Genomic DNA, 22,912 nt, shown 5'->3' with positions numbered 1-22,912 from the left:
AATCAGTCCATTCATATGTAAATTTACCTAAGGGTTCGAGAAAATAGAATTATTGATGCTATTAAAAGGCAAAGGTGGGAGATTTGAAGTGGATAAGTGTAGACCAGCCGGTGGCTGGCAGCTGATGATTGGGTTCATAGGCTAGGTTAGGCATGCATGTTTAGGACAGAGGAAAGAAAAGTATTATCACCAAATTGTAAGAACAAAGTTAGTAAAGGACTAGAAAACCATTTCTCCTCAAAGTCGCAATTAAAATCCAGAAATAGAAATTTATTTAGTTATTTTTAATCAATTATTTGCATTGGCCAAACTACTATTACAAAAACTACAAGTCCTGTATTAAAATGATCCAACAAAGAAATGCACAATATGCCCAAGGCATTAACCAACTTGTTTACGAAAGAAAATTCAATTTATCGAACGAGTTGCACAGGTTCTCATGCACTTGTAACCTGAATGATTAGGGAATAACAAATCAAAATCCGTCCTTGAAACTTCTCAATGTTACCATGATCAAGCAAGAGAGATTGAAAAATAAAAATGCAAAACAGCAGCTACAATTTCCCAATTGTTTCCAGTTTTAAAAATGATAACTCGATTGAGTTGATATTTAGGTATAAGCAATTGTGACAACAATTAAAGATATGATCATATAAACCATACACGATTCCACCCCCATCCCCTCCAAAAGAAAAAATAATTATGGAAAGTCCTCACCGAAAATAGTCTAGAGAAGTGAGTGAGCAGAAGGTTTGAAAGAGGGCAATCTATAAAAACTAAACCCAAGATACAAGCATGAAGTCTCTTTCCACCATCAGCATTCCTCCGCCCTGGAAAATAGAACATACCAGGCATAGTTAGGTCATATGGCTGCAGCAAAATATCCATTTCACAATCAAACTCAACACTGAATCTACTGTCATCTCTCAAGAATAGATATATGTTTACTCCGAAACACCTCCATCCCCTAAGGTTGTAGAAATGCATTGATAGCATCAGTGTGGAGCTTCCAATTCAAGGGTTCTGCTCTATGACCTCAGATCCTGGCAAGCCATTTCCTCGAGTTCCTGGAGACATAGGTGACATACCAGATTCTGGGGCTACCTCCATATTTGGTTTTGATTCCACTGACGCAGCTCCAGAAAATCCATCAACTGGCGCACCTATAGGCAATGGAGGCATCACGGATGGAGGAGCAATCTGAACGCTTGACATTCCTGGATCTGGATCCATCTGATCAAACTTACTTTGGCGAGGCCTCCTTTGATATCTATCACGACTACGGCTGCGGCTGCGGCTATAGCTGCGGCTACGCCTGGGGCTATAGCTGCGGCTACGGCTTCTGCTGTAACTCCTGCTATAACTCCTGCTGCGACTCCTGCTTCTGCTTCTGCTTCTGCTTCTACTACCCCATGTTCGAACCCTCTCCGGACTAGGGCTGTAACTTCTTCCTCTACTCCGACTTGGCATGTCTCTTCTATTGTCAAAACGTCCACGCCCGCGACCCCTCCCATGTGCTCGCACATCTGAATTGTCATACCGATCATTCCTGTCCCACCCACTATGAGCACCACCCCTGCCACCACGGCCACCAAAATGGTTGTCCCTCATCCCAACACGGCCACCAAAGTGACCATCTCTCCCACCACGGCCACCAAAGTTGCTCTCCCTTCCACCACGGCCACCAAACCCACCATCCCTCATCCCACCAGGGCCACCAAACCCACCATCCCTCATCCCACCAGGACCACCAAACCCACCATCCCTCATCCCACCAGGGCCACCAAATCCCCCATCCCTCATACCAGCACGGCCACCAAACCCACCATCCCTCGTACCACCACGGCCACCAAACGCACCATCCCTCATACCACCACGGCCACCAGAATCCCAACGTGTGCGGCCGCCATCACCATCGAAAAGATCAGAACGGTTCATGCCACCTCTATCCCTGCCACCAGCACGTAAAGCCATCTCTCTCACATTCGGAGGCACTTGCTGATTAGCACCTTCCAGAACCTTAACAAGATCAGGAGCATATTTCCAGTCCTGATCAGATAAAAAGGTGTATGAAACACCAGTTGCACCAGCCCTACCAGTTCTTCCAATTCGGTGAACATAATCCTCAATCCCAGTCGGAAAATCATAGTTGATCACAACTCTGCAGCATAGTGAGAATTCAAAATTATATAATTGGTCTACTACTAATTCAAATTATTATTTTTTTTAAAAAAAAAGGAATATAATAGTTCGCAGTACACATTTATAGATTTTTTTTCAATTTCCGGACAACACACCCAACACTCTCAGAACATCAGATGAAAAGGAGGTCCTCACCTAATATCAGGTATGTCCAGTCCTCTAGCAGCAACATCAGTTGCTACTAAAATTGGGGTCTTACCAGAGCGAAATTGATTGAGAACCCAGTCCCTCTCACCCTGGGACTTGTCTCCATGAATAGCTGCAGCTCCAAAGCTTCGACCAATACTGCGCGCAAGTTGGTCGCACAACTTCTTTGTGGAACAGAATATAATAGCTTTAGAACCCCTTTCTTGGGATCTAAGAATCTGCTCCAACCGTCTCTGCTTTTCCATTTGCGGGACTACTTCAATGTACTGCACAAGTATTTCACATTTGCAATAACCACATAAAAAGAGGGGGTAAAAGAAAAAGAGAAGAAGCTGATGAAATAACCCAGTTAAAGAAGGTTATCCTCCACCCCCCCCCCCAAAACCCCAACCCAAAATGAAATTTCAGTATTTAAAATAGTAGGAAGCTAGTTTCACAACAGAGATATCTTTGTTTGGGCAAGCAACAGTTCCATCGTTAATTAGTTTCACTGAAGATTGATAGATACAGGAGCTAAAACCCTTAATGTTTAGACTACCAAAAAATTTAAAACTAGTTTCCATATAAAGCATGAAGAAACAAAGTTAGATGGATAAATCATGTTTGGCTGTCCGCATTTAGTGTCATGAGTCAATGTTTCAAATTTGACCATCTGGGATGCAATCGCCTTATCATGTTGTCAAAAACCAAGAAACACAAACGCAAACAACAAAGCAAGTGGGTAATACAATTAAGTAATAATGAGAATAGTGTCACTACATGTTTATCATATTCAGGTTTTACAAAATTGGAAGATCAATGATCAAAAGACACGTTTAAAACCATAAAAAGATCACTTTTTAAGTAGACCAAGGTAGCCTAAAATCAGTAACTAATTGTTGGAAACTTTGCTGCAGACAAATACATAAGGGCAATTAAGTGATGATAATATACTAGATAGTTGCTTAACATGGATATTCCAGGCACTGTAAATAGTGTGTGGAAATAACCTGCTTCAAATTACCTGTGTGATAGACTTGTTTGCTGCAAGCTGATCAACATTCCCAATATTAACCTGGACAGGATTTCGAAGAAGATCACCAGCTATTTTTCGCACTTCTTTGGGCCATGTTGCTGTGTACATAAGTGTTTGTCTTTGTGGAGGTATCTCATTTACAATCTTGCGGATCTGAGGTTCAAAACCCATGTCAAGCATTCGATCAGCCTCATCTAGCACGAGAAGAGAAACCTGCCTAAAGTCAATTCTTTTCATCTCAAGGATGTCATTCAGCCGACCAGGAGTTGCAACAACAATATCTGTTCCGCGCTCTAGTTCTTTCAACTGGTGAACTTTAGGTGCACCTCCATACAAGCACTGAAACGAAAGATTTGATCGATATCTTCTTCAAAAATCAACAGAGTTTAAATGAGAAACTGTTCATACATCAACTCACCGTGCAAGAAACCCTTGCAGATCGACCAAACTTCAATGCTTCATCTTGTATTTGTGTGGCAAGCTCTCGTGTTGGAGATAAAACCACCACTGTCGGGCCATTTTGAGGATTATTGCGGCGTCGTTTAAGGTGGACAAATGCAGGAATTAGATAGCCCAATGTTTTGCCAGAACCTGTCTTGGCAATGGCTACTATATCCCTATTTTGCAACGCTATGGGCCATGTTTGTGCCTGAATGGGAGTGGGTGAAGTGAATCCCGCAAACTGAATCTGCAATACATGACCAGTAATGAATAGAGAGGAGAAACGGTGAACACATCTACACACACTTATGAATTCCAAGCACAATGCTAAAGCGAGTAGCATGAAAACTAATTTAATGTTTAAAGAAGAAAGGGTAAGATAGAAAAATGGAGGATCCTAAAGAAACACATGGGATGCAGTTGCTTACTGAAGCAACTCGAGGCAACAAAAGGGAGCAACTAAAACAGAAGACCCGGAGCAATAAGCTAGAAACCCCAGTCATCTAGTGGAATTTGTCCTAAGGGCCAACCACCCTTCAAGAGCTATGCAACAGAGGCTCCAATTTCCATTTTACAGCCTCAAAAACTGAGAACAGTTGTTGCCAAATTATGCGGATAGCATTACAGCGTACGACATGTGCTCCTCCTGCGGAGCAGATATCGCACCTGCGACAAGCGACAATCAATAAGCTTGTGGCATGTTCTTAAAATAAAAATAAAAATGAGACAAAGCAGATCCTAAAACCCTTCAAATAACCAACTAGTGATCAAATTTGAGAAGAACACTTACCTCTCTCAGTATTTCTGGCGGGAAGCCAGTATCTTCAAATGTCATGAATGGAGCAGGGACATCACCACCCTAGACAATTAATTAAACATCAGGGACCAACAAACTTCAGAATAACCAATGAAACCCCCTGGATAGTAAATAAACGCCAACAAGTGTACTCAAGACTATCTAAACCACAAAGCTTATACCAATGACTGACAACAAGAAAATAACATCAATAGCAACGAATTCTATGATAAACTTCAACTAGAACTCAGAAACTAAAGAATAATAATCAACACAGGGCCCAAAAAATTATGACTTGTACTACATACTGTAGAACTTTAATTGCAGATACACCAGTCATCCGCTAATATACACCCAAAAAAGATGATGAAAAAACTAACATGACCACAAAGATGGAGGAATTTGAACCCCTAAACACCAATAGTCTAGCTGTTCAGAACTCATGAAAGATTATTTAAGAGGTTCAAGCAGAAGACAGGAAGTTGAAAAGACATGATTAGATTCAAAATTACATGTCATAGTCAATGATTTAAAACAAGCCAAGCAATAGGTAAAAATAGCACGGGCATATAACTCATTCTTCGGTTACTTCAAGAAAGTCCAGAATTGTTTGTCATAGCTGCTGCTGCCTCTTCTTGCTTTAATGTAATCAGTTTTGTTTTCTCTCAGCGGAGGTAACTACCTTTTTTGAGAATGTTTTAAGTTGCTCTAGAACTCACATTTAAGTGTAATACACACAAAACAAAAGTCTAACTGACAAAGACAAGCCTCTTTGACACTTTATTTTGTGTTTGTGTTGTTAAATAAACCAAGTATAGACATGGCACATGGATGGGCACAAATTCTGTATATTCTTAGTAGTACTTTTGCACACTTTACTTCAAACTTGCTACTGAGAAGTTTCAGAAAGTTCCAACTTCCAGTCAGTCATGCTCATCTATCAACATACTTATACATATCATAGGATATGAAGATAGCATGCCAGAAAAATATAAAAATGTTGCACTGCTATCTAATTACTCTCCTTGAAGAGTATAGATCACAAATCATAGCCAAACAAAAAAGAAGAATCAGAAAGACAAAGATAAAAAATTTAATGAAACAAATCCACTTGCTTGATGCCAAAAAAGGAAACTGTAAAATTAACAGCATTCTCTAACTGCTATTTAAAACATAAACTTAGTAGATAAGATGAGCTAAGGCAGCAAAAAAGTCATCACAACAAATAAATTCTCTACTAGTCAGATGGCCCTCGGTATAACTTTGGTTGTGCTTTGACAAACACAATGTCACAACCATCACATAAATAGCTAGAAATATTCCCAGATCCATCAACTGAAGCATGTATTACAAAATATAGCATAATGAGCCCCCACCCCCACTCCCCGCGCTCAAACCCACCTCTCTTCTCAGATAGTTGAGTTCAATCCTGCGGGCATCCTATTCGGGAGAGGGGGGAGGTTGTCGAGTTGGGGGGTTATACACAAGGCTTCTTTGATTTATTTACTTACAAATTTCAGTCTATATGTAAGAAATAGCAGTGTTCACATATTCCATTATTATTTTTAATACACCATTACCTGATTAATGCTAATTTTACTCCATAACTAAATGGCAACCACTGACAAGTACTTGGATTTCAAATGACAACATTGTGCAAAGGTGTTAACTAAGAACATGCAGAAAGAACATGAAATCTCTAAGAGCTCAAAACAAGCCAGACTGACTGATAAACATGAACAGGTTCCATTTCTTTAGCGGAAGGGAAAATTAGCTCAAAGCACAGATGATGGGATACATACTGTTGCAGTTACTTCATGCTTCTGAAGGTAAACCTCAACGGATGATGGATGAATGGATCCTGGAGGTCCTGTGAGTGCTCCAGGTGGCCGCATGAGGTTAGGATTTGGAAATGGAGGGCCACCAGCTGCTTGACCATAGATATTTTGCATCGGCGGACCACCCATGCTATTGAACCCACTAGGATGAGCTGGTACTGGATTTTGAAGCGGAGGATCACCCATTCTCATTTCCTAATGAACAATTGCAACAGCAAATGTCTACACTTAGTGTCGCATTGGTTAGGGATATTTTACAAGTACTGCAAATGCCATCCCAACATTCACAATTGGAAAAATATTAACTGTAGATATCTTAAAACTCCCTAGTAATATAGCATATGAAGCACAAAATTTCCCTATTTCAAAATAAGTATGAAGTAAAAATGTTTTACGATGGAGATGACTAATTCTGGCAACATGTCATATAAAGTTATTAACACGGGACAAAATGAAGTGCGCGTAGAGAGTGATAATATAAATGGACCTGAAAAGCCGAATCTAATAAAAAATGCAACTAATGATATGGAAATAACATACATGATGATTTCTTGCTACAGGTATAGCTGCAAGCTTGGGTTGCTGAGGCGGAGGCCTAGTTCGACCATCTACATTACTGTTGTAATAATAGTCATTTCCTCCTCTTCCAAGTGTGTTTTCCTCATAACCCTTTGATCCAACTGGGGGTGTATCCAGCTCGTGACCATGTGCTATACTTGAGCCCATGTGACCTGGAAAATGTGGACCAGGCGGCTTCTGACCTGAATCATTTGTATTTTGCTGCCATTGACCCAAAGATGATGGTTGTTGAACATTTCCAGTAGAACAGCCCAACTGCAAAGCTTGAGCAGGCTGAGCAGACATCTGATGTCTGATAACAGAACCAGTCCCCACAGGCGGATTCTGAGCAGATGATGCACCAGTTTGCTGAACTTGTTGTGGCGAAAACCCAACTTGTTTCCCTTGGGGAAAATCAACATCTTCTCTTTGCTGAAATCCCACTTTATGCTCTTGTTGATGGGAAAACTGTTGATTCTGCGGAACGTGCTGATTTTGCTGCTGTGGAATTTGCTGTCCCTGCGGAGGCAAATTTTGTGGATACGCAACATGCTGTGCCTGGTGATGAGAAAATTGATAACCATGTTGTTGTCCCATTTGTCCACTTGGGAATACTTGTGCTTGGGAGCCAAGTTGCTGTGGCATTATTTGTTGCATTGCTGGTTGAGAAACGTGTGGCCCTGACTGATTAGGAGTTTGTCCCATTTGAGATGGCATCTGATGACCAGGTTGCTGGATCATTTGAGACCGAAGTTGCGGCATAAAGGATACCTGTTGCATGGCAGGACCAGCTGGTGATCCTTGTTGCTGCCCTGTAGAAACACCTTGTGATCCATGTGGTACCTGTTGTGTTACATGTGGATGTTGTGACATGTGTGTCATTTGGCCTTGTTGAGCAAAGGCCTGCTGGCTCTGTTGGCCTTGACTATCGTATTGTTGCACTGAGCTAGCTCCTGGTATAGGAGCCAACTTAGGTGCAGAAGCTTCCGGAGGTGGACCAGGCGGCAGTGGAGGAGGTAAAGCTGATGGCTTCTCATACTGAGTAACATTAGTTTCTGGATTCCAGTAGTACAGTAACCCAGTACTACCATCAATTAAGCCCTTCCAAGGTTGGGGTAAAGTTGGATCATCAGGTGCATAACGAGGTCCTAAGGAAGCCGTAGCTGCCTCAGGAGTTGCCATACTTGAGCTACCTAAGGCAATCCACGTAAAAGGACATATATGAATTGACCAGACACAATGACAAGCAAAGGGTATTGCAGAACATACTAAACGTGAATATGCTAACAAGAATACTACCATCAAGTAAATCAGATGATAATTGAACAGATAATTCCCAATGAAAACAATCCAAAGTCCTAACCACATTACTATTCCTCGACATAAAAGGCCCCAATGACAGTTTATGCCTATCGAGTTGAAGTACAAACATAGCTTAAGGAGACATTTCTAGCATTCTCAACCCCATATCAGCTGTGAATATTGAACTTGTAATATTAACACCTTAAGTACCAAGATAGGAATCCAGCATCCATGAATCTATTTCTTTAGCTTTAGCTTCCATGAGAAGATAAACTGAAGGATTGGTCAATCAACTTTAGAGATATTCCCCTCGCTTTGTTTCAAACAACTCAAAAACCAAAACCAAAATCAAAAACAAAATAGTAAACGGTGCAAACTCATCATCATGCATACCAAAACCAAAAAAAAAAAACTTTTGTAAGAATTCCTGAAATTATAAGCCATTCAAGCTAAACAGACCGTGCCAACTTGATTGGAAGGACAACATGAAAGAGAGAGAAACAAAATAAACTAGATTTGCTGTGTTTAGATACTCAAAACCTAAAGGCATATCCAAAACGCACCACTTCAAGCCAAGAAAAAAAACTTTAATGGACCATTAAAACTAGAAAATTCCAACTAGTTCGTGCATGAAGGACTCTTACCTCATCGCACAACCCAAAAAAAACACGCAGAAAGTAGCTGAGGACAACAACAAAATTGATGAACGGAAATCAAACCTGAATTGAGAAACCTTAGCGGAAACTTTGTGTGCGGCTAGCTCCAGTATCTGTAAAATGGTGCCGACGGAAGAAGATTGGACGCTTAATTTGAAGTTTAGGGTTCAGGTCTTTCAAGACGAGAATTGCCTGCTTGTTGGACCATATTCTTTCTTTCGTTAAATATGGACTGCCCAGTGTTGGGTTGGGTTGCGTGGGCTGATTGACGGTCTCCTCTCTCTTGTTCAATAATAACTTAAAAATATCTTCGGTAAAAAATCAAACACTACTATCCTTTTCCACTCATTATTCAACTACTCAGTTTTACCAATCTTTTGTGTGATGAAAGAGGAAATTTACACTGAAAAAAAAAAAATTGAATGCATAGCCATTAGATAGAGAACTTGCTTGAGTGGTCTTTCCCATGCTCTTTTTGAATATATTTTGATTATCGATAATATTATATTTATAATTGACAATTATTTGATTCATTATCAATCAACAGTTATCTGATTTACTCTAACAAAATAATTGAATTTGTTAGTATTTACTTAATTTTAAAGATAAGATATATTTCTTGTACTATATATGATCTGTAAGATGCTCTGTTCTCAGATATTTATTGTCTGCAGAATTTTAAAAGAGATATGAAAGATGTTTAGGTAGAAAAATCTAGTTTGTCTCGATGTTGTTGAAGTTAAACTGGTCTTTACACTATGATTATTTTTCCATGAAAACCTTAGAACTCAAGATAAGTTGTTGAAATTAGGGATATAACTCAATGGAATATGCTTTGTCTGTCAAACAAATGAGAAATTGATGATCATCTTTTCTTTATGTGCCCCTTCAAAAGAGATATTTGACCGGAATTTCTCAACTGAGTGTATGAACAAAATGTGATTCATTTATGAGATATGGAGTGGAAATGGGTGAACCAACAGACTCGAAGACTTCGAACTAGGGGCCCTATCATGAAGATTGGACTTGTTGTACTAATTTACATTTACATGAAAAAAAATACCATGATATTTTCATAGTACAAATCATCCTGAAGAGGTTATTTTGCATAATCTAAAGACAAGATTATGCACCAAACTTGGCAATAATAGTATGTTGTTTGGTTTCCTCTGTTCTATTTAGTTTATAGATTGTGGCACGTATGTGTACTGAGGTTGTGCAGAAGGTTATTCAGAACCGCAGGTTAATGGTTAGCTCCTTCCTAGATTTGTAATTGTCGCTTGGTGATTAATATAAATTATTCAATTGACAAAAAAAAAAGATGCTCTGATTTAAATGTTTCATTCACTTACAGGCAAAAAAAATTTTAAAAAAGTTATTTGTATGCATTGTAATAATAATATAAAATTTAAATTATTTTTCAGCTCAATTAATTAGGTGGGAGTTGATGGAAAGGAACAAATTTTCGTTATTTGAGTCTTCGTCTCTATTTTTGTTTGTCTAAAATTATTCCTTTAATACTGCACATTTTTAATAAAAGATGCATGTGAAAATCATTGTAGCGAGAAAAAAGACACATGCATGAATTGGAATATATGTTGCTTGATAAAAAATAGTTTTTAAATAGATAATAAATATTGATAGTAATGAACTTTTATATGATATACTCTAACACAATAAGTGAATCTATTGGTTTCTGCATTGAAAATGAAAAATTGAAAGTTATGTTACCTTTTTAAAAAGTATATGATCCATTCTACGTCACAATTTAAAAGCTTTATTCGATCACAAAGAATTTGATCTTGATTTTACTTTATAATAACTAAAAAGTATAGATTAAGTATTTTTAGCTATCAATTTATGTCCGTATTTTATTTTCTTACCCGAACTAACACTTATGTATATGGCACACATAAATTAAATTCTATCAATTGCTAACATGTCTTTTCCCAAGATATTTGATCTCTCTCTACCTTATTTCATTTTCAATTGTACACTTATTTCTTCTTAAATATCATATCTAACTACCAACAAAATACTCTCATTCTTCTTCTTTTTTTATTGATATTTTGTCAAATCTTCACAATGTGCAAACAATTCAATTAAATTCAGCCACATATATAAGACTAAGAAAAAGATTATATAGCCAACGAAGTGCAATAGATTTTCTTTAAGTGTTTGAAGGCATTTAAACAATAGACTCACAGGAATTCAATTAGACCTGCAAGATCCCAACATTATTATCGATTATATTCGACTAAATCTGAATAAAAAGAAAGACATCATCTAAAAAAGAATTTTTCGACTAGATTTGTTGCTTGTTTTGAAAAAAAAAATTCTTATTATTTTTGTGTGTGGTAATTTTGATGTTGAAATGAAGGTTTAATGGTGGATAGAAGGTATTTTTCTAGTGTTACTATGTATAATCGATTTTAAACACACTTATACATTGTAGATGTATTATTTATTATTATATACACATGAGTATAATTTTTATAATTGTGAATAAGTGTGTATAATAATGTATAATTATATACAATATCATTCTATAAGGATGTATATACATTGTATCTCAATATATATTCATAGTCTTCTGCTTTTTTTGGTGATATATATCAGAAGGAATACATGTCTATAATAATAATAATAATAATAATAATAATAATAATAATAAATGTCATCGATATAAACAATGATAAAATCCAGATATGAATTAAAAATATCATTCATAATTTTCTGAAATTCAGAAGGGGCATTTTTTAAACCAAAAGGCATAACGTTTCATTTATATTGCCCAAAAGGAACATTAAAAGTAGTTTTATAAGTATGCTCTTTGAAAAACTGAATTTACCAATAAACTGATTTTAAATCAAATTTTAAAAATCTATTGGCATTATAAAGTCTTGATAATAAATCTCTTATTCAAAAGGATTTACTGCTAGTTATAAAGATAAAGAGATATCTTTTACTTTTATAGCCAAACCAGTTACTAGAGATATTAATGCTTTAATCAATATGAAACAAAAGCATGTTGGTTCTCTACAACTTGAAATTTACAATATGAGCATTTTTGATACTTTGTGTCCTGCTAAGGTAAGGAAAAAATCAAATTGATTTCTGAACAATTGACCATTGATATTTGTGTTGATCATCCAAGTGCTTTTTCGAACAGGAAAAAAATATATTGTGACTCTTCCTTATAAAGATAACTTTTGCGAAGATGACATTTCCACTAAGTCACATCCCTGTTAAATGAAAGCAGAGTTAGTGAAATTTTGCAAAAAGGAGATTGACAGTCTCTTACAAAAAGATTTAATAAAGCCGTCCAAGTCTCCTTGATCATGCACTTCTTTTTATGTAAATAATGCAGTAGAGAAGGAGCGTGGCGTTACTAGATTGATTATTAATTATAAACCTTTAAATAAAGGTCGAAAGACTTAGCAAAAAACTCGTCAAAATGTAGTTTATACACTGATTCTCACTATATTGGAACATTTCATTGTTAGATTTATTAATCAAAATGAAACTCTGAGAACCTTACTGAATGGACTTCAATGTAAGCATTTAGGAGAATTTAGGTGGTATAAAGATACTTTTTTAAGTCGGATAATGGACTTATCCGAGAGTAACTTGACTTATTGGAAGTCCAAGTTTATCGATGGCCTTCCCGCATTATTTGCAGAAAGAGTTAGGAGGATTGGAAAATTACTAGATGAGGATGATGAACCGTATGACAGTTTTTGTGATGATGACTGAGGGGCTGATCTTCCCCTGCCTCTGCTTCTACCACCTTTGTCTCGTATAAGAGACCAAAGGAGGTTTTTTCCTTTCATTTTGCAAACGTAGCTAACCATATTAATGGAGGTCAAAATAATCATTTGTATCAAGATAATAAGGTCCATCGTCATTCTCATAAGAATGAATAGAGAAGAATTATTATTGGTAGATTGACACATAGTAGCATACATCAACATTCGATGCACAAGAATAGAGACTTCCCAATCAGTCAGGCCATCAAGATTTTATTCTTAAATTTGATCACCGCTATAAGCAATATTGGTTTGAATCCAATCTCTTTCCTCTATTAAATCATCTTGAGGAGTAGGAAGAGCATAATAATAAGTCATAATGGTAGGTATGGTAGCATATTTGCCATGACTTATTGACCTATCTCGTTCTCCTCAAACTTTCATGATAAATATGTAATGAATCTGAAGTATTCAACATAGATATGATTTTTTTTCTTATGGATCTTGGAGAAATTAGTACTAAAAGTACTAGATTAGAAGATGTAGATATACCTCAAGATCTCTATTTATTAAATAAATGGACAATTTCTAAAGTCGATACTAAAATCATATATGATTATGGTTGGTTTGATAAATTTTCTTCTAAGCAGTTGATAAAAACAACTGAACAATCTTTAGCTCTTAATTCTAAAGAGCAAACTATTCGTTTACTAAATAAATGAGATAGTGATTCTTATAGATCTAAATTCAATTTTATGCATATTGGCATTATTCAAATTGCTTTTAAACCTCTAACTCTTAAAGGGTTACCTGAAACCTTCCTAGCAGCTTTAAGAGATGTTAGAAATTTAAATTTTAGACAATCGTTGCTCGGTTCAATTGAATCTACTCTGGCCTATGGTCCAGTTTATTTCAACACACAACCTAATCTTCAGTTGTCCCTATCTGATGTCAATATTCTTGATGGTTTAACATTAAATGTAAGATGCATGGTTATAACTATGCTCCTAGTTCTGAAATTATATATTCATCTTATAAAATTTATTTTAAATTATTGTTCACTCTGAATCCTAGATGTAAATTATATGATACATCGAATCAGACCATATTGGTGGAAACTAATTTCACAAAGTCTAAGGTCACCACAAGGAGACCTATCAAGTGGGAAGAAATTAATTTTCCAATTATATGGACTTTGGATTCGGTTATATCCCCAAGTCAGGTCACAAATGATTTGACTAATAGTGAATATTCTCATATTACTCAGAATCTTGATGGTAGGATATGTATTCAATTTACTGAAAAATCTCTAATTTATTAATCTCCTGTTTATAACAGACGATCTTTCTTAGGGTACAGATCTTTGCCTGAAATTCAACATATTTTCCCTATTACTCCTGATGCTCCTATTTATGGTCCAGTAAGAAATAGAGCCTTATCTTTGCATACTTTAAGTGATACTTTGAGTGAAAAGGTTGTTGAAAGGGTTAAGATTGACCCTACGACTAATATTGTGCAAGCAACAGATAGGTTATCTGATGTCGATCCTATTACATCCGAAATGGATTTTGACCCTAATGAGGTGTCTCACCGAAATAAGCTTTAAATGTTTTCAAATTGATTTTAATCCAGTCTCTCTGGCTCGTCAACATAATATGAAATAAGTTTAAAACTTGACTTTTTGAGGCTTATAGCCAAGATGATTTAAATAATATTTCTCAAAAGTTTTATGAAACTTGTACATTGCATAATCAAATTATGTATTTTGTTCCTTGGTTTATAACCACTTATTTACTTTTATACATATTGTATTGATTATGGTACATACTATTTTTAGTTTGATTATATTATAGTTTATCGTAGTTGTTTTTTTGGTTTGATTATGATATATGGTAGTTGGTATTTTTTGTTATTTGCTTATGGTATATGGCAGTGGTTTTGTAACGACCCAATTACTCGATTCATGATGACACCTATTATGATCTACTAGTAGGCAAGCCAACCCATCTCCCAAAACTGCGAATAATGGGATGTAAGGGTAGAAGACAAATATTCCACAAAAAACAGTAATATAATAACAGAAATCACAAATGAAAGGGGCGGAAGAAAATCAAAACTATTTATAAATAAAAGATCCTTTTCCAGAATCTGGAAGTCACATGTACAGAGCTACTATCAAATGAGTACAGGTCTCAAAAGTGGACTGCAGAAACAAGTCAGTCTAAAAAAGATACAGAAAAGTCAATATATAACAGAAGGATACGGGGAAATCCAGCACGATATGTGCTCACCCTTGCCTCTAGATAAGATTACAGTTGGGTTGAGATCAACGCTGATAGCTGGTGCTCGAACCTGCATCACGAAAATAGATGCAAATTGTAGTATGAGTACCAAAACAATAGGTACCAAAAGGCATCATAGGCTGATTGAGCTAGAAAAGCAAAAGTAATATGAAATGCAAGAATCTAAAACACTACTAGAGACAAGAATAAGAAAGTCACATAGGTATTCACACGAGCGTACTCACACACAAAGACAAATATAGAAGTTAATTGTATCCGTCGGGCTCCCAAAAACCCAATGGGTACGATCATGCACAAGTTAAAAAGTAAAAACCCAAACAGACTCTAATAAGCCTGACAGGAGCAAAGACGAGTTGAAGTGACATGAGAGAATCCTATGAAGTCCCAACAATACCACAACTTCCCGCAGACTTGAACCGAACCATTCTGTGAGCCTAAAGATTTTACCCAAAGCTGGAAAGAGTTAAGGACTTGAACCAAATGAATATGAAATGATTAGGGATTTGAACAGATATTTGGAATAACCAAGGACTTGGAAGAAGGATAAGGATAATCGTGGACTTGAACCATGTGAAAATAGGACTTGAGCCGAGGTGAAAGTAGCTATGAACTTGAACCAAGGATTTAAATGGCGGGTGGACTTGAACCATGGCTAAGTAAAGCCAGAGACTTGATCCGAGGCTATAATACAAGGGCAAGGACTTGAACCACACCCAGTGAAGTAAATTGGGGACATAAACCATGAATAGAGGCGAATCAGTAAGAATTAGGATCAACGGCTAACCAAGCATCACGAGGAGTACCCCAATTCGAATTCCATCAATAAATTACTCCAGCCCGAACCATATCCAATCGGAATCGGTGAGTAGACTTCAAAAACCAACAATTAAGTAACTCAGGATCGACGAAATCAAGGAATTATGGATAAAAGGTCCTAAGAGCGGTGTTACTTCCTAGCTAAGGCCCAGACTATCAGAATCAAGTTTGCAATATCAGTCCATAGAGAGCTAAGCCGTCTGAAGCAATATCAGAGAAGTTTCAAGGCCTGATAACTCCAAAGTATGCAAGTCTATGGAAATCAATAGTCTAAGCCTAGACTAAGGTTCATGTGAAAATATGACCAAGGACTTGAACCGAGGTGAAAGTAGCTATGAACTTGAACCAAGGCTAAACGTAGCTGTGGACTTGAACCAAGGCTGTAAATGGCGGTGGGCTTGAACCATGGCTAAGTAAAGCCAGGGACTTGATTCAAGGCTATAATATCAAGGCAAGGACTTGAACCACGCCCAGTGGAGTGAATTAGGGACTTGAAGCATGAATAGAGGCGAATCAGTCAAAATTAGGATCAGCAGCTAACCGAGCATCATGAGGAGTACCCCAATCTGAATGCCATCAATAAATTAGTCCAGCCCAACTGCATCCAATCATAATAGGCGAGTAGACTTCAAAAACCAACATCAAGTAACTTAGGATTAACGAAATCAAGGAATTATGGATAAGAGATCCCAAGAGCGGTGTTAATTCCTAACTAAGGCCCAGACTATCAGAATAGAGTCTGCAATATCAGTCTATAGGGAGCTAAACCTTCTGAAGCTGCGTCGGAGAAGGTTCAAGTCCTAACAGCTCCAAAGTATGCAAGTCTATGGCAATCAATAGTTTAAGCTTAGACTAAGGCCAAACACGCTTCCAATGATACAACCAATACACACCACCAAGTATAGGTGATCAAAAATAATAGGAGACATGGTTCAACAACCCAAAATACCAAAAAATATAGACTAAGGCATGGTTTCTAGGAATTTAGCATGCTCCACCACCAATTTACCCCCAATTTCACACAAATCATTATACAAATGCTAAATCATGCTCGGTCTAAGGATAGGGAAGTTGTAGCCTACATATAGGCCGACCACATATGCTCCAACTCAAGTATCCGGGGCTTTTTCCTTCTGTACGACCTTTGAACGGCGCCATGCTATCAAAAACATAATTAAATATCATTGCGGTAATTTTAACACTAAAATTATCAAATTCAAAGACACCAATTTAAAAGTAAAAAATGAAAATATGGGACCCGCTCCAGCAATTCTTGAATTAACTCTGTAAAAAGGTCCTAAACACTACCCTAAACTTATGTCCAAAATGGAACACAATTCGGGGCTCGAATAAGTTCCAAAATGAACATGTAATAAAATAACATTTTAAAGCTTGAAAATCAATAATGGCAACAGTTAATGTTAAGAATTTACTTCACACAAAGCCTCCCCGAAACTTTCCAATCACCAATCCACGTAGCCACAACAATTTCAAATGCCTGGACTTTGAATCACTAAAATTAGACAAGAAATGAGGGAGAAATCAAAGTTTCAAAATGCCAACAATGGCTGAAATCGACCTTGGTTTTGGAGACCAATTCAATTGGCCTCCACGAATGCGACCTCTTCCCGAGAACATGGAAAACAAATGGGACCTATAATATCAGCTGCTGCATCAGATATTTTTGCTAAGTTCAAAATCCCCGATAGGTTGCTCGAGATTCGTTTGGAACCTCATGCCCACAAATGAGCAATGCTACCCCACCAAATTCAATGTTCTGGACTAATGGCTCATTCAAATTTTCTATACGAGGTTATTTATACAAAAAGTGGATCCCACACCCAAGTGACCTTTTTAGCCAATTTTCACAATAGACCTTGATATTAGATCGGAGGCCTTGAGAAGCGAACGAAGGATTGTTTTAGACTAAAGTCGACATTTTAAAACTAACCAAGATGATGGAATTTTGATTTGACGCATTTTCAAAGAATGTTGACTGATCTTGGGTGTATTTATATGTCCATTTGGCATGTTCAACCCATAATTTTAGCTAAGTTTTAGAGCAAAGTCCTTGTCATGGATTAGCTTTTGGTATATTTATGTAATTTGGGTTAACAGATGTGATTAGAGGTTTTGTAGAATGTAATTTGAGCAAAAAGAGCTAAAAAGGATAAGAAGGAAAATCAGGCTCAAGAAGGACGTGAGAGACAAGAAATAAGGCTAAAGCCAAATTGAAAGAGGAAATATGGAAGATAGTCCGCGTCGTGGACCTAGGAAGTTATATTTGGCATCGACAATTCCTTAAATAGTGGAGTCCGCATTGAGGCCATGTCGCGGAGAAGTCCAGAGTTTTCAGACCTCAAGCAAGGGAACAGGTTCGCGATGCGACGAATATGTCACAACCCAAGCCTAGGTCTTAGACGTGACATGACAAATGAGGAACCCGAAAGTACCTCAAACAATCCTCTTAACATTCTTTTAGCCTTTCATAGGTAATGAAAATAAATAAACAAGAGGAAATTATAATAGTAAATCTTTAACTTACATATGTCCAATAATACCTAACTTTTTGATTTAATGGGGCTAAGACAAGTTCCTAACTCACCCTCAATCAAATAGAAATAAATGCCATAGTAAGTATCTAAAAATCTCAACATATCATAAGTTAGAAAGATAAATGAGTATTGTTCTCGGAACATGCGAACTCACCAAAAGTAGCCCTCAAATGAAATCGCAACTAGACACGTGGAGGAGAATAGAGAGGAGCACCGGTCCCTATATGGTGATATCATATAGGCAAAAAGGTATGTGTTAGTCCTTTGAATGTACTAAGTATGTAGGCATGCATTACAAAGTAAAACATTCAGGAAATTTATAAGGTAAAGTACATAAATGAGTATATGCATGAGTAATCAAGTAGATATTATTTAAATCCTACATATATGGATATATACATGCACGAATAATTATATAAATAGCATTTGAAAAGTTCATTTGTGGGAAGTTGACTATACTAACATTAAGACCATGTGAGCTATTACATGAAATCCAACATAACCCCCTACGTTGGCCGGAGAGTCTACTTGCCTAGGGTAGAACTCCGTCAACTTTACATTCATTCTTTAACTTTAACTTTAAGGGCTTTCATGGATCCATTATCCTAAGCCTACAAGGGCCCCTATGTTGGCACATAGTTAATTAGACAAGGGGTTGCTACTAGAATTCAGTTACCGAATCCCACCTTAAGGACCTATTCGGTGCTAAGTCCATCCCATAGAATAGTTTAATACTTCAAAATAGTTATAGCATGTAACTTGAGAATTCAAAATATCATATTTGGTAGAATAGCTCATTAAAACCTTTGGTAATTCAAATATGCAAGAATTTTCCTTATTGCATAAAGAACCCATCATTCATATCATTTTATCGTTCTTTTATCTCATAAGACTCCCTTTTGATCATAGACATTGCTTTCATAAACATTCATTTGAAGTCAAAGTTTTCAAGTCAAACTTTATTGAAAAGATAGTAAAACTAGGTGGGTTTAAATCACTTCAACTTTCAAACATTTATGTAAATGAAATTATGTATAAATACTTTGGAATCCATTAATTAAAAATCATGCTTTAAACAACCTACCATGAATTTCAAGAACCTTTAAAGAGCTAAATGGAGAAAATACTTGCAAACCATCAATTCATACATATAAAATTATTTTGCATAAAAATAGACCAATAATCATTAGTTTAACAATGATTCATGCTATTAAGTAGAAATAAGAATTAACCATGAGAAAATCTCATTTGAAATCAAGAGATTTAGTTAAAAGAGTTTTGGACTCCATGGATGGAAGAACCCATGGATAAACACCCATATACCTTAGAGTAAAGCTTGAAGAGAATTGGGTAAATAAACATAATTTATCATATACTGAAAATACTTTAGGCATGAGAGTGGAAGGAATACTTTAATTGAAGCCTTACATACCTGGAATCCAAAGTTTTACTGTGAATCGAAAGACTTAATGAACACTCTTGTATCCTAGCTTTTTCTCCTTGTCGGAGCATTTTTTATACTACCCAGAGTATATGAATCACTAGAATAGTATATCTATAATTCTAAGAAATAAAACTATATTTTGAGAATGAGTAAATAAGTTTATAGAGACAAGAGTTGCTTGAGAAAGATTGATGAACAAAATGATAAAATAAGGTGGATATTTATAGGTGTGAAGGAGAAACTTAACATTAATTAAAATAATTATAAAGAAAAATCTAAAAATTTAATGGAGAATTGTGATGTCATGGGTGATGTCAAATGGAGGACTATTGATGTCATGGGTGATGTCAAATGGATCTATATCTTCTATGGTTGGTGAGATGAATCTCCTTTTTATGGAATCCCCTTTTTCGGAGCTATGTTTAAACAAGAAAACTTCCTAATTAGGATTTGATGTCTCACATGAATTGTAGCTCTGAAAGTCTTCTTTTATTTCTTTAAAGAATCAATTGATATGGAGAAATCTACGGTGATATATGAATATTTTTCTACAAACACTGTATTTCGTCACAGCACCAGGTCTTGCAAAGATTAATTTATTTGACCTACTTAACCTCCGAATCTTAAGATATGGTCTTCACAAAAGTTGTAGGCAATAATGTTGGAGTTATGCAGAAATTTAAATCACCTAATTTAGACCATCTTATAAAAGGTTATACCCAAAATACAAAAGCAGTATCATTTTCATCGAGTATTGGAATACCATATACAACGTTTTTAGGGGGTGTTACATTATCTCCCTCTTGGGAACATTCATCCTCGAATGAGACAAGACTTAACTTGAGTAGAGTAGAGTGTAACCCATCATTAATGCAATAGTGTAATTTAAAACATCTTTCAAAACATATTTCATAATTTTGCATGCATATGATAAGAAAAGTTGAAATGCAAGGATTTCAAGTAATTGAGCAAGGACAAATTAATACCTTAGGCTTGAGTAGAGGGAAAAATATGAGGGTATCACTTAATCATATCCGCTTCTGCTTCCCATGTAGCACTTTCTACTTGTTGATTCCTCCAGAGAACTTTAACAAATGCAACTTCTTTGTTCCTCAATTTCTTAACTTGCCAGTCCGAAATCTCAACTGGTGACCTTCTCGTAAGTCAACTTTCTTCAACATTCATTACTTCCAAAGGTACAATGGAACTTGGATCACCTATACACTTCCTCAACATAGACACTTGGAATACCGGATGAACTGAAGCTAACTCCAATAACAAATCACGTTCATATTCTACCTTACAAAAAAAGCCTTAGGGCCCCATACCTCTATACGAAATTCTATTCTAAGAGTACTACCCCTTATTACTATATTCATCAAACCTCGAGACCTAATAAAGAAACACCTACTACATCGTTCATTCATCCATATGCCATCAATACCACATTCATGCCTAGTTATATAACCATTCTAATACACTCATTTGAAAGTCTTAACAAGAAGGCATCAATAGCCTACTACAATCACTCACTAGTATACAACTACATATTCAATTCTATCATTTTAACCACTTTATGGCTCTCTTGAAGTCAACATCACTTACGTATTTTCATGCCTACCTTAGCATCTCTACATCAAAATTTGCATTATATACCAAGGACACACCAATATACTCTTACCTATCTAATGCACACAATAAGATCCACCTAGCTCTTCTTCCATGTCTATAACCTTAAATGGAATAAGCATGCCACCGTCATCATTATATGGAATACCCACTCTCTCTCTATCTATCATGACTCATCTAATATCATTAACAGTAGAACACACAACCAACCTTAATAACTAGGTACTCTATCTCCCTCTTGTGAGAGAACTTCAATCTTCTTAACAACCACCAATTTCTTTAATTTAACTAAGGTTGGACCCATGTCTTGCCTTGCTTTTACATCCGTAACCAATGATGATTTTGAACCATTTTAAATAAGAATACCACCCTTATTAATATCAATCCCCCTTTGAATTGGAACTCTTCCTGAAGGTATCTTCTGAAAATCGCAAAGAACAACTATTAGGGGGAAAAGATCTAAAGTATGCTATATCACACGATGTGGATCATAAAAGAAGGGAAACTTTCCTAAATGCCTCATAGTCTCTTATTCAAAATTGTGGCGCAGTTCACAACCATGAACAAGACTCTATTCGACGCAGTATATTGGACTTCGAGGACCATTCAAAACCTCAAGCTCTGATATCAAGTTTGTTACTGCTCAAGCCTAGGGTTTAGACATTACATGGCGAATGTGGAATTCAAAAGTACCTCAAATAATACTCTTAGCATTCTTTTAGCCTTTCATAAGTAATGACAATAAATAAACAAGCGAAAATCATAATAGTAAATCTTCAACTTACATATGTCCAACAATACCTCTAACTTTTAGATTTAACAGGGCTAAGACAAGTCCCTAGCTCACCCTCAATCATAATACAAAGAAATACCATAGTAAGTGTCTAAAGATCTCAACATATTATAAGCTAAAAACATAAAAGAGTATTGTTCCCAGAACATGGGAACTCACCAAAAGTATCCCTCAAACAAAATCACAACAAGCTACATAGAGGAGAACGAGGAGGAGCACCAGTCCCTGCATTGTTATTTCATATAGACAAAAGAGTATGCGTTAGTACTTTGAATGTACTAAGTATGTAGGCATGCATTACAAAGTAAAACATTCAGGAGATTTATAAGGTAAAGTACATAGATGAGTATATGCATGAGTAATTTTGTAGATATTATTTAAATCATACATATGTGGATATATACATGCACGAGTAATCATGTAAATAGCATTTGAAAAGTTCATTTATAGGAAGTTGACTATAACCGACATTAATACCATGTGAGCTATAACAAGGAATCCAACATAACCCCTTACGTTGGTTAGGGAGTCTACTTGCCTAGGGTAGAACTTCATCAACTTTACATTCATTCTTTAACTTTACTTTAAAGGCTTTCATGGATCCATTAGCCTAAGCCTACCAGAGCTCCTATGTTGGCACATAGTTAATGAGATAAGGGATTGCTATT

The 22,912-nt window shown here is 36.4% G+C and overlaps 1 protein-coding gene across 2 annotated transcripts; it reads right to left on the bottom strand.

Moving 5' to 3' along the window:
- Positions 1-510: 510 nt before the first annotated feature.
- Positions 511-9,279, bottom strand: LOC129887398 (DEAD-box ATP-dependent RNA helicase 46-like). Of its 2 annotated transcripts, none has more exons than XM_055962479.1 (8): positions 9,019-9,279; positions 6,980-8,190; positions 6,404-6,634; positions 4,596-4,664; positions 3,783-4,052; positions 3,353-3,703; positions 2,338-2,615; positions 511-2,161 (listed from the first exon to the last, which is right to left on the bottom strand). In XM_055962479.1, the coding sequence occupies exons 2-8, from the start codon at positions 8,177-8,179 to the stop codon at positions 1,015-1,017; spliced, it is 3,546 nt and encodes a 1,181-aa protein (XP_055818454.1). In that variant the 5' UTR covers positions 8,180-8,190; positions 9,019-9,279; the 3' UTR covers positions 511-1,014. The 2 variants fall into 2 exon arrangements, with proteins under 2 accessions (XP_055818454.1, XP_055818455.1); XM_055962480.1 differs by having other exon boundaries at positions 6,980-8,186.
- Between the last annotated feature and the right edge of the window lie 13,633 nt (positions 9,280-22,912).

Source organism: Solanum dulcamara, chromosome 4 (genome assembly GCF_947179165.1).
Source record: "Solanum dulcamara chromosome 4, daSolDulc1.2, whole genome shotgun sequence".
Lineage (NCBI taxonomy): Eukaryota > Viridiplantae > Streptophyta > Magnoliopsida > Solanales > Solanaceae > Solanum > Solanum dulcamara.
This window is presented reverse-complemented; position numbering and strand designations above follow the sequence as displayed.

Coding starts and splice junctions, on each gene's coding strand:
- LOC129887398 (XM_055962479.1), bottom strand. CDS start 8,179: ATGGCAACTCCTGAGGCAGCTACGGCTTCCTTAGGACCTCGTTATGCA. Junction 3,704..3,782: donor CTGCAAGGGTTTCTTGCACG/GTGAGTTGATGT, acceptor CTTTCGTTTCAG/TGCTTGTATGGAGGTGCACC. Junction 2,616..3,352: donor CAAACAAGTCTATCACACAG/GTAATTTGAAGC, acceptor ATACTTGTGCAG/TACATTGAAGTAGTCCCGCA.